This window comes from Clupea harengus, chromosome 13, assembly GCF_900700415.2.
Source record: "Clupea harengus chromosome 13, Ch_v2.0.2, whole genome shotgun sequence".
Classification (NCBI taxonomy): Eukaryota; Metazoa; Chordata; class Actinopteri; order Clupeiformes; family Clupeidae; genus Clupea; species Clupea harengus.
Window position 1 is genome coordinate 11,829,656 of NC_045164.1, and position 12,800 is coordinate 11,842,455.

Genomic DNA, 12,800 nt, shown 5'->3' on the forward strand with positions numbered 1-12,800 from the left:
CTAGTGACATGGTAGCCGCTAGACGAACTCTTACTCGCACTTTTACTTGCTGGTGCCCAGACCAGTTCCTCTCTGCACATAAAATGATTCTGCACACTCATGATAATGACATTTACGAACTTAATGACACACATTTTGCACGTTTCTGAATCTCCTGGATGAAAGTTATTACCAGCAGCATACACAGCAAAAGTGCCCTCTAGTGGTCCAGACATTGGCTGCTACCTCTGGCTGATGTAGCGCTGTCTGCTGCTCCGGCGACTGGAAACACACACACACACACACACACACACACACACACACACATGCAGGGAATGTGATCCAGGCATGATTGAAGTTCCAGGCCTAAGCCGGCGGTCATGACAGCAGACCAGGGCTGCGGCGCCAGCTCCCATCCAGCCTGTGAGCCTCTCACCCAGGCCAATGAAACAGCCTGTGAGCCTCTCACCCAGGCCAATGAAACAGCCTGTGAGCCTCTCACCCAGGCCAATGAAACAGCCTGTGAGCCTCTCACCCAGGCCAATGAAACAGTCTGGTGTGCTTCTGGTTGGGAATCAGCACACCTGAACAGATCACACACAGGCTGATGGCTTGTTAGAGAACGTATGAGGTCAGAGTGCTGTCTGGGTCAGCAGGAAGCTGGACTGGTCCACTATCTCTCTCTTGCTCTCTTTTCTCTCACACACACACTATTCTTTCCTCTCCACCACTTTCCCTATCCCCCTCTTTCACTCCCCTTGCTTCTTTCTCCCGCACGCTCTTTTTACTCTCTCTTTCTCTCCCTGTATGCTATATGTACTTCTCCCTCCATCTCTCTCTCTCTCTCCCTCCATCTCTCTCTCTCTCTCTCTCTCTCTCTCTCTCTCTCTCTCGTGTATGAAAGGCACATTGTGAGTGCTGAGTGAACAGCCAGTCACTGTACCTGGAGATGTTTGCTTAGCGGAGCTACTGCTTCCTCATGCCCTGTTTTCATTATGCCTCCCTTCCTCTTCATCTCTGTAACCCCCCACAATTACAGAGAGACTTATTGCATATAAAGGATTGTGTGTGTGTGTGTGTGTGTGTGTGTGTGTGTGTGTGTGTGTGTGTGTGTGTGTGTGTGTGTGTGTGTGTGTGTGTGTGTGTGTGTGTGTGTGTGTGTGTGTGTGTGTGTGTGTGTGTGTGTGTGTGTGTGAGAAACAGCTGTACATCCTTACCATTACTAGGCTCTGGACTTCAGCAGATGCTTGACATGCCCCACAGCAGCACTCCGACAAATATGGAATCTATTTCCACAGTTAATGAATCAGAAACATCTCCCTCATTATCCACTTTGCTGGAGTTCACTGCAATCACACATTGTGACAGTTGAAGAAGCTAATTTATTGGGACCCGTATGCTAACCAAAGCACTTTAGTGGATGGAATAGCAAGGCAACGTTGCGCATCACCAAAGAGGTGAACCAGAGTTCATCCAGTTTCTGCAGCACTGGGAGAGGGAAGGAGAGAGAGGAAGAGAGAGGGAGACAGAGAAAGATTAAGAAAAAGTGTGGGGAAATGGGGACATAAAAAGGTGGGGACAGAGAGAGAAATTTGAAGATGTAGTGGAAAAAAGACAGAGAAAGGGGGGTAGCAAGCAGGTATAGTAACATCTTATACCAATGTAGCACAGTACAGACTCACACAAGACTAAACAAAAGACACACACACACACACACACACACACACACACACACACACACACACACACAAACAAACACTCAGACTCAGAAACAAGCATACCCTCGTCACACTAGTGCTCCCACTCCCACACACCTGCCCACACATGGCGGTGTGCGTGAGACCTGCGTTACGCTTGCACACAGAGGTGCTGTCTGGCTAAGGGCAGCGCTGAGCCATTAGTCTGTAACATTAGCCCTTCAAAATGGGCACTCTGCTTCTCGACTTCCATCTGTGACCACAGGCCACTTTGACCAGGGCCAGAGAGAAGGGGGGAGTGGGAAAGAGGAGGGAGAGAGAGAGAGAGAAAGAGTTGACTTCTAGCCCCTGAGCTGAACACATCCACTCTACATTTCAAGGTCTCTCACTCTCCCAAGTCGTTTTCCTGCAAAAGAATAATTCCACTTCCATCTCTGAGCCCCAAGGCCATCTAAACCTGAGAAGAGAAGGAGAGGGCTGAATGATAGAGTGCTCCTGCATGGAAGTGGACAAAAACATAAACTAGTAAACAGACCGCCAGCGATGGCTAACCAGGAGAAAACTCGGCCACATCTGAGTTTCATGTGTGCGGTGTTTTTGGTGTTTGAGCATGCACCATTATTTCATCCTGTTCTTGTCAGTGGTTCTTATCGCTCCCATTAAGAGCAAGATGAAGACAGACTGTAGTGCTCCCCGATGTTCCCTTTCTCCAAAGCAATTTTTGAGGGACACGTTTGAGAACATTTCTTCACATAATTCATCAGGCTCCTTGCTCAACTGAGCTTGGCCTCGGCAAATCTTGCTCCTCGCCCTGCCTAAATACACTTGGCACTGGCAAATAACACCGCACTCTGCCGGTCCTGTCATCACCTCAGAGGGAGAGATGTTGGCTACGACCGTGTGGTGGTGGTTCGCTTCCAACAGTGCTCTTCCAGGCCGTGTCAGTGTATGCTTGTTAGGCATAGGGCTTGAACTCATTACGTCGCTTTTTCAGACGCATTCATCTGTAACTGTAAGTGCTGTCAAGTGACCAATGTCAAACTTACTGTGTGGATGCAGCTTTGTTTTGTTGTTGCTGTCCATACTGGTTAAAGAGCTTTGGTAAAACAGCTTGCTCTACAGAGCAAGACAGATACTGGAGAAGCTATATTGGCCCTAAACTGAATCTCCAAGGTCTTAGTTGCTAATTGCTATTGTTATTTGAAATGATTTTTTACTTGCTTACATGCTTATTTTTTAACTGTATGTATATGTTTTCCCTCCTAAAGGTTCGTCCTGGTCTTTGGCTGCCTGGTTCTGTCGGTGTTGTCCACCATTCCGATGTATCAGGACATGTCCGCTCACTGCCTCCTCATACTGGTAAGATCCGATCGAAGCATATTTGGACACATGACCATGCTTCTTGGTAAAACTGCCCTTGGATTCTGAGAACCTTTAAGTGCTTTTCTTTCAAGGACCTTTTGTAAGGGGCTATTAGTGTCATATTTTGTTAGCCAAAGAACTTTAACATGCCATTTAGACAAATAGCAATATCATATGTCTCTGAGGAGTGGTTGTAAAGCCTTTTGGCAGGTAACAAATTCTCCGCACTGAAAAGACCCAAGACACAGGATACGTGCAGACAGAAATAATTGGCGTATGGTGTGGCTGTATTGAAACCTTGGGGAAAACAGTGATGCTTAAGGCCACGATATGACAGTCGTAAGCATAATAGCTTTACTACTGCTACTTTAAGTAAGCAATCATAACAGCGCATTGGCACTGGAGTCCCTATTTGTTAGCAGTGACGGTTTCCCTCACCTCTACTGTTCGTGCTGGGTGTCTTTCTCAGCACAATTTGACTCCGTCCAGTATTTCTTTACAGTGCATCTTTTTTTCTGCTCCCTCTTCCGCTGAGTTGGTTTTCTCCTCCACCTAAAGTGTGTGTGTGTGTGTGTGTGTGTATTTTTCTCCTCTGTGTGATATGTAATCATCTCACATACCCTAGCCCAGACTCCATGCTGTCTGCTCTTGCGAGGACAGTGCTGCCCTTTCGATGGCAGACTCGCCCATGGTGTCCCCGGACCTGTTGATCTCTCACAGAGATCACCCCCTCTTTACCTCCCCTGGCCGGCCTCGCCCTGATCTGGGAACAGTTGAATGCAGGCGTCACCCCTTGCTGGTGTGAAAACAAACCCCCACTCGATGCATGTCGGATCGGGTTTGGACGCTGCCGGGGAAAGCAAACACGGCTTTTGCCCGTCCATGGGAACCAGCGCTGTGATAGCTGTGCAGATTGAGGAGGGGTGGCTGTGGCATTGGGCCCCCAGGCAGCCAATCGGCTCCCAGAGAGTACGGCCACAGCAGGAGAATTCTGCTATTGGGTCATTTCACAGGAACACTGAGATCTCAGTCTGTGAAAAGGGAACATATGATATTTGTTATGGTTAATTGAATAAAAATCAACCTCAGTTTGCTATTGAAGGAAACAATGGTATACTCTAAAGACCCCTGGAGTGTGGGACAGAGCTCTGCAGACAGATGCATCAGTGAGACAAAATACTGAAAATAGAATAGGAGTTTAGTGACAAGAGCACCGGCGGGTGCTTCAGCAAGGTCAACTTTATACAAAGACATTTCTCCATGATCAGTTTCAAATTGCAAAACCATACAACCATCAAACCATCTGTGTGGAAATGAATTACACTCTGGATCATAATCGTGTGCATACTGTGTTTTCCAACACAAATCCACACTAGTCTAACGAAAGAAGTGCCGACATAATGATTTATCACTGGTGAGGACCTTTGCCTTCAGCTTTACCGACTTTTTCACCATCTGTAAAAGCCGTGTCAGCTGTGTTGGTATTCTGGAATATTGACAGATGATTTAATCTAGAAAAGAAAAGCCCAGGGTGAAGTCACCTGGGACTGATCAAGCAACGGCATTAGCGTACCATGGCAGCAGTCGGTGATAAATTAGCTCTGTGTTAATTACGTTAACTAGACAACATTACAGATCCCCTGAAGCTAAGCATGTGGAGCGGGGGCAGAAAGTGCACACTCAGATGTTCCCGTTTACTGCGCTATAACTCACAGGGGGCTTCGTACTGAAACAGATGCTTAAGGTTTACACCTGTGAAAGAACTGTATGTGTATGTGTAGAGTACTTCATGGAGCTACTGATATTTTACAGGAACCAAGTTTAAATCTATTGCAGCATAAAGCTCATATCATTCACAGGTCTAACACATTCTAAAATAGACTATAGGCTATTGCCATACTCAAGTAGCCAATCACGTGAAGTATCAAGTTGTGGATATTTGCAATATGTAGTTACAGGTTACCAGCAGCATAATTACAAAAAATAAATGGATACATAAGTGGTCAGGAATACATGCACAGAATAACGGTTAGAGCAAAATAACTACAATGCGTCTCCCAATCCACGCAACATAAACAGATAAAAACATGAGGTGAGTGTGAGAGAAGTGTTAGAAGAAGCATTATTGTAACCTATAGTCAAACAATTGTAAACTCAAAGTAACAAACAAACTCCAACAAATACTTTGTAACGGCACAAGTCAGAGAGGAGTCAAGAATAGAGAAACAGTGTTGAAGTTAGTCCATCGAGTAGCTGATGGAATATGAAAGCCACTAGAGTAGATGGGTGTGTGCAGGCTTCGAAAGAGTCCCTTGGCTTCTTCTGGAAGTAATAGAAGTTGTGTATTGAATGAGTAATGCCTCCATCAGCATCCTTGTGCATCCTTCATGAGCCTCTGGAGGCAGTAAATGACCCAGCAATGACCCAGCAAATGAGAACCTGCCATTCATACACCATAGGAGGAAATCGACAGTCCAGGTCACGCCAGAGGAAGCACAGGAGGGGTTTTAGCTGAGGAGGGGTAGCAGGTGCACCTGATGGAACATTGATTTGATGTCTCCACTGATGGCAATCTTGCTGCCTAAAACTCCAAGGAGGGGGGTCCCAAGGGTTGGTCCTGGGAGCCGCTGGGAGCTCAGGCACTGACTTTGGTAGGAAGAGGAACAATCAAACACGATGCAGTCTTTGCCACCAACAATGTGATTGAGTATGTACCAAGACCACAGGTGAGCAGACCATCAGCTGCTTCAGAAGATGACAACTTCTTGACACACCCATCTCCCTTCTATAAGTCTCTGCCTGTCGAGGGTTTTGAAGAAGTCGCTTCTCACAGCTGCAAAGATGGGACATAACTTCTTTAGGGACCTTCAGAGGGGACCAGGGGTCCGTTTGAAGGACAGGTGTGGCATATCATTTGGACCCCATCGACAGGGATTCCTGAGTCCTGTGTAGAATGAACAAACATTTTCTTGCTTTGCTGAGGTAAGGCATCCAGCTGCCACAGTGTCTCTACATTGTGGAGGATGTCATCAGGTGGGAATTTAAAGGAGATGTAGTTACACCTGGTGAAAAGAGAACTAACAAGATCTCTTCCAGGGCCCTGCAGTGTCCCAGCCAAGCCAGGTCTTGATTGCTACAGGTTGTGTGGGGGTAATGGGGGTACTTACTCTGAGTTCATTTATCCAGGTTTGTCACTAAACCACGTAAGAGGAATACCCCCCTGATAGCCTGTATGTATTTGTTTATTGTTTATGCTGATGATGCAGATTTGGGGATGGGAAAAGTGAATTACATGAATGTTGAAAGGGAAATAAACGGATTCAGTTTAACCATGACAGTCAAGGTACTTTTGGATTATATAGCTGCACACTGATGAAAGCATAACGTTTCATGTGGACAAACGCCAACAGGTCCTCATTTATCACAGAAGGGGAACAGCTTCATTACTCTAATCAAAGCTTCCTTTTCAAATTACTACCCCCAGCGGGCCGGATCGATACAAAAGCAGGAACATCGCGGCCGTTTATCAGATCCATCTCCTGTTTTTAACGACCGCTCTCGAGAGATAACCGGGGCCGGGGTTTCCTTCATGTGGCCGCTGACATGTTTTTGCTTCGGGAGTGATATATTTGGGTGGGGTGGTGATATGTTTTGGTTAGGCTGCGTTTCGCTTTGGCTATCAGTCGCCAGCTGTGTTGGCCACCTCACCCTGTGCGCTTGGTGTTGAGAGATGTTATCGTGTTCAGTGACGCTTTGGCCTATCAGCTCCTCTGTGCAGTGGTAGAATGTGTCTTCCCAGAAACTACAGATATGCGTGCATTATGTTTATTGTATATTGTTTGGCCTCTATTTTGTATTATTTTCCTTGCTCAAAACAGGGTGCAACTGTTCAATAAATGAATAAATCAATCCAACAAAAAGAGTATGCTGATAATTTTGACATTGTTGTGATGTGATATTATTGTCAATAACTAGTCCATGCCGATCACCCTTGTTTTGGTCCATGAAATTGATAATATCCTTCAATCATGCTTGGTCATATGATGCACTGTGAATATAAGAATGTTTATTTGAAAGTTCTGTGTGCAGGAGTGTGCCCCCATAACACCCATTTGATGTGTAGAAGTGAAACCTGTGCTGACGTGATTGTGGTGTCTCTGTGCAGGAGTTTGTGATGATCGTGGTGTTTGGCCTGGAGTACATCATCCGTGTCTGGTCAGCGGGTTGCTGCTGCCGCTACCGAGGATGGCCGGGGCGACTGCGCTTCGCCAGGAAGCCATTTTGTGTCATAGGTAAGACAGCACAAAAATGTCCTAACTGTGAAACAAGGTGGGAAACAGCAGGTAAGAGCCCTGTGTGTGTTTTTTGTGTGGGTGTGACTAATTGTATGTGTCTGCCTGCATGTATTTGCATTCGGTTGTCTACACGTTCGGTCTTCCATGCGTGTGTTTATGTGAGCATGTGAGCATGTTGTTCTGGGGATGTTGTCAGTGTGGAGGTCAGTCTGCTCTGTGTGGCTTTTGATGGGGCTGGACTAATGATGTCTCTACTACAGCAGCACAAGATCAATGGCCAAGGGCAATATCAGTAATGACTGTGTGCGTGTGTGTGTGTGTGTGTGTGTGTGTGTGTGTGTGTGTGTGTGTGTGTGTGTGTGTGTGTGTGTGTGTGTGTGTGTGTATGTGTGTGTGTGTGTGTGTGTGTGTGTGTGCATTTGCCATACAGAGTATCCTTTGAGAGGAAGAAAGATATAGACAGAAAGAGAGATATAGAGAAGGCAGATAATGAGTGGATCAAGATGAGCCTAGTAAGTGGAGTCTTTTATCAATGTTCCCTCATCTCCTCACCTAGGTCAGCCAGTCCTAAGGTGTGTGTTTGTGTGTGTGTGTGTGTGTGTGTGTGTGTGTGTGTGTGTGTGTGTGTGTGTGTGTGTGTGTGTGTGTGTGTGTGGCCATATGTGTTAGTAATCTAAAGAAAGGTACCGACTCAATCAAGATAAGAACAGTAGGGAAAGGTAATCTGTCACTGTCGACCATGGTGTTGGGCTTTATATGTTTCTTTCTGTGTGTTACTGTGTGTGTGTGTGTGTGTGTGTGTGTGTGTGTGAGAGTGAGTGAGTGAGTGAGCATGTGTGTGCCCAGAGTCATGACAAACCTACTAGTATGGAACTCCCATAATTAGACACCCTCTTGAAATCCCTTCAGCTTCTTGTTTTAATTCTGTTTGAACTGAAGGGAGAAACTAGCAGTGCTATCCCTCAGATGACCGAGTCCCTCATTCATCCCCTACAGCCATTTAAAGGCCATCGCGACCCTAATGACCCCCTCTGAACGTGCTCCAGCAATTACCAGCATCCGCTCATATGGCCCCCCCTTCCTCTCCTCTCCTCTCCCCTCTCTTCCTCTCCTCTCCTCTCCCCTCTCTTCTCGTCTCCTCTCACACAAAATCACAAAGCCATGACCTCTCATTTGGCGTTTGGCCCCACAGGAAGTTGTGTGATTGCTCCCTCTGTGATTGCCCCCCCCCCCCCCCCCCCCCCCCCAGGTTCACACACACGTACGGGCGTGCATACAGATACACTTTCTTTCTCTGAATGTTCCTCTTACGGGGGCAAAGTTTAAGTGCTTGTGGAAGGGCCTGTGCATTTTAAGCACTTTATTTTGGGGGTATTTTTTTTCTGTTGTTAGAGTTCTCTGCCCCACAGCTGGTCAGTGACTGGGGTTAAAATGGGTAGATCCGCATGCATAAAAGATGATGGCAGTGTTTGCCTGAGCTCCCTTTGAAGAGGGATGAGAGGTTTTGGTGGAGGGGGGTACTAATGTTGTGAACACCAGTCACAAAATGGCGTGCACAGTTGTGATGGCGTGCACAGTTGTGATGGAGTGCACAGTCAACATCAAGATGTGTGTGAGAGTAACAGTGCATGTGCCGTTGCCCAAGTTTTAGAATAAGGACTTTTTGTGTATCATGGAGAATATGGTATGATTGTTCCCTACCCCCTCAAAAGGAAATGTACCCCACAACATTTCAGTAGAGATCATGCTAGCAGGAAGCTAACATTCTATGTGCCCCTCCCCCCCTGCATTTTGGTTAGCTTTGAATTCACCCATTCAGTGACTTCTATTGCTAGTCAGTCCTCTGGTGGCAAAGTTTTTTGCAGCTTTTACCTACAAACCTACCTGTAAAACCCACTTGTGTACAGTATTTTACTGCCTTTGGTCAGGATTCTAAGATAAGATAAGAAAATACTTTATGAATCGTGAGGGAAATTGTCCAGCACAAATATAACACAACAACAGCATATAACAGGTTCTATACTGAACTGTTTGTCTCCGCACAATTTCTATGACATTTCTGAGCTTTTCATTTGAACCATTCCAATGGTTCACTCATCCCTGCAAGGAGGGCCATGAAATACTGTTAACATGAATAAACCATTTTTGAGCAGTTAGTTAGTTGCTTTCTCACACTTTTTGAGGTTTCCAAATTCCAGGAACATTTTAGTTTTCTGTCGTAAGCCGTTCCAGGCTCACCACAGCCCCTCTGACAAATGTTCCCTAAAAATGAACTGTCAGAAAAGTAAATTCCTCCTTTGACTGTCACGCATGTACCGTCTGAAATGGGAAATGTGATCAGGTGTGATTTGAGAGAAAGACAATATTATCCCAGTGAGGGGGGGTGGATGGGTGGGTGGACTGGATGTCTTAGTAGGCCTCCTGTGGGCCTCCTGTAACATGCTTACAGGAAATTTGTGTGTGTATTTCATGAAACCTATAGCTAATACATACAGCCTGTTACATCTTAAATGGATGAATATTAACTGAAATACAAGGTAAAAATGGAGGCAATTAACACATACATCTAAAAACTGCTGGTTCAGCTTCATTTTGATTGATTTGAAGGAAATCCAGCTTCCACACCGGGCTTTTCTCTCACTGGCTCCTGATCATGATGCCTCCTCTTCCTCCACGCGGGGAGCGATCAACTCTCAGCCCGCTGCCTGCTGTGCAGTGACTCGATGGGGGCAACTACAGAAAATAGCGATCCCCTTTCAATAATGTGAAGTAAATAAAATGAAATGAAAAATGGTTAGTGAAATCAAAGTCCTATGTTGCACACAGGCCATTTCGCAATAATTTTAATCGATTTGAAGAAACATAACGACTGGCACACAGACATGTCCATCATGGAGCCGATTTCCCCCGCGAATAATAACAAGCACCTTCAGGTAAAAGATTTAGAAGACATAGAAGTTTAAGAATTATAGAAGTTTCTATCGCATTATTTGTGCTTTCTCAAATATAAAATATGGGCACATTCCTATTAGTATGAATGTGTATGTGTTTGCGTGTACAGTATTATGTGTGTGTGTTTGTGTATGTATGCATGTATATGTGTTTTGCGTGTACAGTATTATGTGTGTGTGTTTGTGTATGTATGCATGTACATGTGTTTGCGTGTACAGTATTATGTGTGTGTGTTTGTGTATGTGGCCCTGGCACCATCCCCACAGCATTTGATCCCCCTGAAAAAAGCATGTGGGGCGAGCAGGCAGGAGATCCATCTAATCATTTCCCCCGTCTCTCACTGGAGCTGTTTTGGTAGGGGCAAACCTCAGTGGGCGCGCCAGCACACCACGGTTCCCTCGCAGGGATCTGTTACAGGCTACGGGACAGCCAGCTTTTAATCTCATTAGCCTCAGCACGGAAGCTTGTCAAACAAGACACATGAGTGACTGGCAGAGAGGAAGAGGTGGGGTGGGGGGGGTCTTTCCACTGAACTTTCCCCTAGTTTCCATGGTGGTTTTTTAGAGTGTGCTCGGTGTGTGTTTATCCATGTGTAGATGTATACATTGCAATTTCTGAAGCTATGTGAACAGGGAGACGAGTAACACAGGTTCCGGAAAAATTCATCACAAATCTTTGTGTCGATCATCTGGATTATCTCAGTTCCTCCCCTTTAAGATGAAGCAAGAACTGTAGAAGATGTAATCAGATAGAGAGAAAGACTGTCTCGATATTTAACATAACTAATGAAGTTTGTAAAGGCATGGCTGGACAACCTGAAGTGTTTTCTTACTGTAACCACTTTTTCTGTCTCTTACAGATGTCATCGTCCTCATTGCGTCTATTGCCGTAGTTTCCGCTGGTAGCCAAGGCAACATCTTTGCGACATCAGCATTGCGAAGCCTTAGATTCCTGCAGATTCTGCGCATGGTACGCATGGACCGACGGGGTGGCACCTGGAAACTACTGGGATCTGTAGTTTATGCACATAGTAAGGTGAGCTGGGATTTCTTTTGTCAAAATTAAGTTAAAGGCTTTCTTTCCATATTTTCTACACAGAGCTCCTATAGTTCAACTGGTAAAGCATAGTGCTAACAACCTGGAGGATGTGGGTTAGATACACAGGGAAGACACATAATAATGTATGAAAAGCATCTGATAGCATAGTATAACAAAAACAATAACAAAGGGACTAAATGGATATTCAGTGTTTAGGTATTATAATTGATAAGGGCACTTAATGCAAGGTAAAGTGATCCATGTGGATCCACTGATGGGGATGCGCTCTGGCTGGGGAGTTCGGTTTTGGTCAGCACTGTCGGCTGTTGCTATGACAGCAGCAGAGAACTATCTCTGACATCGCCAGCTCCGCCGTATGCAGGGCCTCGGCAGCGGCCAAACCACACGTTTCCTCCGCGCTTAGCAACCCCGCCATTTGTTGGGTCATTATGGGATGCAACAGCGGATTGAATCACTGTGGCCGGCAAGACGCGTCCTCCTCTCTCTTTTTCTGTAAACAGCTCTCAAACTTTTTCATTTCTCTTTCCTCCCATTTGAAGACTTTTCCACTGGCCTGTCACTTAAGGCCTGTCTGTGGTGTAATGCTACTTTTAACCCTGTAATTTAATAGTCAAATAGTTTATCTTGCAGCCTATGCGCATGAGTAAAAACAAATAGCTTATGCGCTCCAGCGAGGCAGAGTTGATATGTTTGTTTTGACCAGTTTTTTGTTCTACTTTTGCACTCTCGGATCTTGTTAAGCATCGCTGTTTGTCGCCACAGAGCGTGTCAGCGAAAGCCAAGGCTGGAATCAAGCTCAGAGCTGTTCTATTAGCTGGCCGCTGTCACTCTGTTGGATCAAGCTCAGAGCTGTTCTATTAGCTGGCCGCTGTCACTCTGTTGGGTCTGCAGCACCACAGCGGGAGGGTGACGAGACTGGTCGGCGCTGCTCTGTTGTTCTGGTTGCAATGAAACTGTAACTGTCCTGTGTTGTCCTCTGCAGGAGCTGGTGACGGCCTGGTATATCGGCTTTCTGGTGCTCATCTTCTCCTCCTTCCTGGTCTACCTGGTGGAGAAGGAGTTCAACAAGCAGTTCGCCACCTATGCCGACGCACTCTGGTGGGGCACGGTGAGTTCACACGCTGGGGTCTGGTTGCACCACACATGGTAGAGGCCCACAGGCTCAGGTCAGCTGCTTCCCAGGGTACCGACTAACGGCACCAAACTGAGAGCAGTAAGTATACTAATGTGTCCAAAAAGCCTAGTGCACTAGGTGAGTTAGACTTTTTTGAAGCACACTCAGAAAACACGTAAAATTCCCTCAGTGCTACTTTTTGTACACTCTTTGTTTGCAATTACAGCACTGCCAGACACATTGCAATAAGGAACCCCACACACATCACTGTGTTTTATCGATCCGTCAGTGCGGTACATCCATCCGTACCCCATTTATCCATCATACACACTCCCTGAGCTG

At 46.0% G+C, this 12,800-nt stretch overlaps 1 protein-coding gene across 7 annotated transcripts in view; it reads left to right on the forward strand.

The window, feature by feature from the left end:
* Positions 1–12,800, forward strand: part of kcnq5a (potassium voltage-gated channel, KQT-like subfamily, member 5a) — a 130,722-nt gene that overhangs the window by 91,370 nt on the left and 26,552 nt on the right. For all 7 annotated transcript variants that reach the window (XM_042709537.1, XM_031579626.2, XM_031579625.2 and 4 more), the window contains 4 exons: positions 2,945–3,035; positions 7,204–7,330; positions 11,145–11,320; positions 12,327–12,452. In XM_042709537.1, the coding sequence (XP_042565471.1) occupies positions 2,945–3,035; positions 7,204–7,330; positions 11,145–11,320; positions 12,327–12,452 (520 nt within the window). The remainder of the gene's footprint in view (positions 1–2,944; positions 3,036–7,203; positions 7,331–11,144; positions 11,321–12,326; positions 12,453–12,800) is intronic.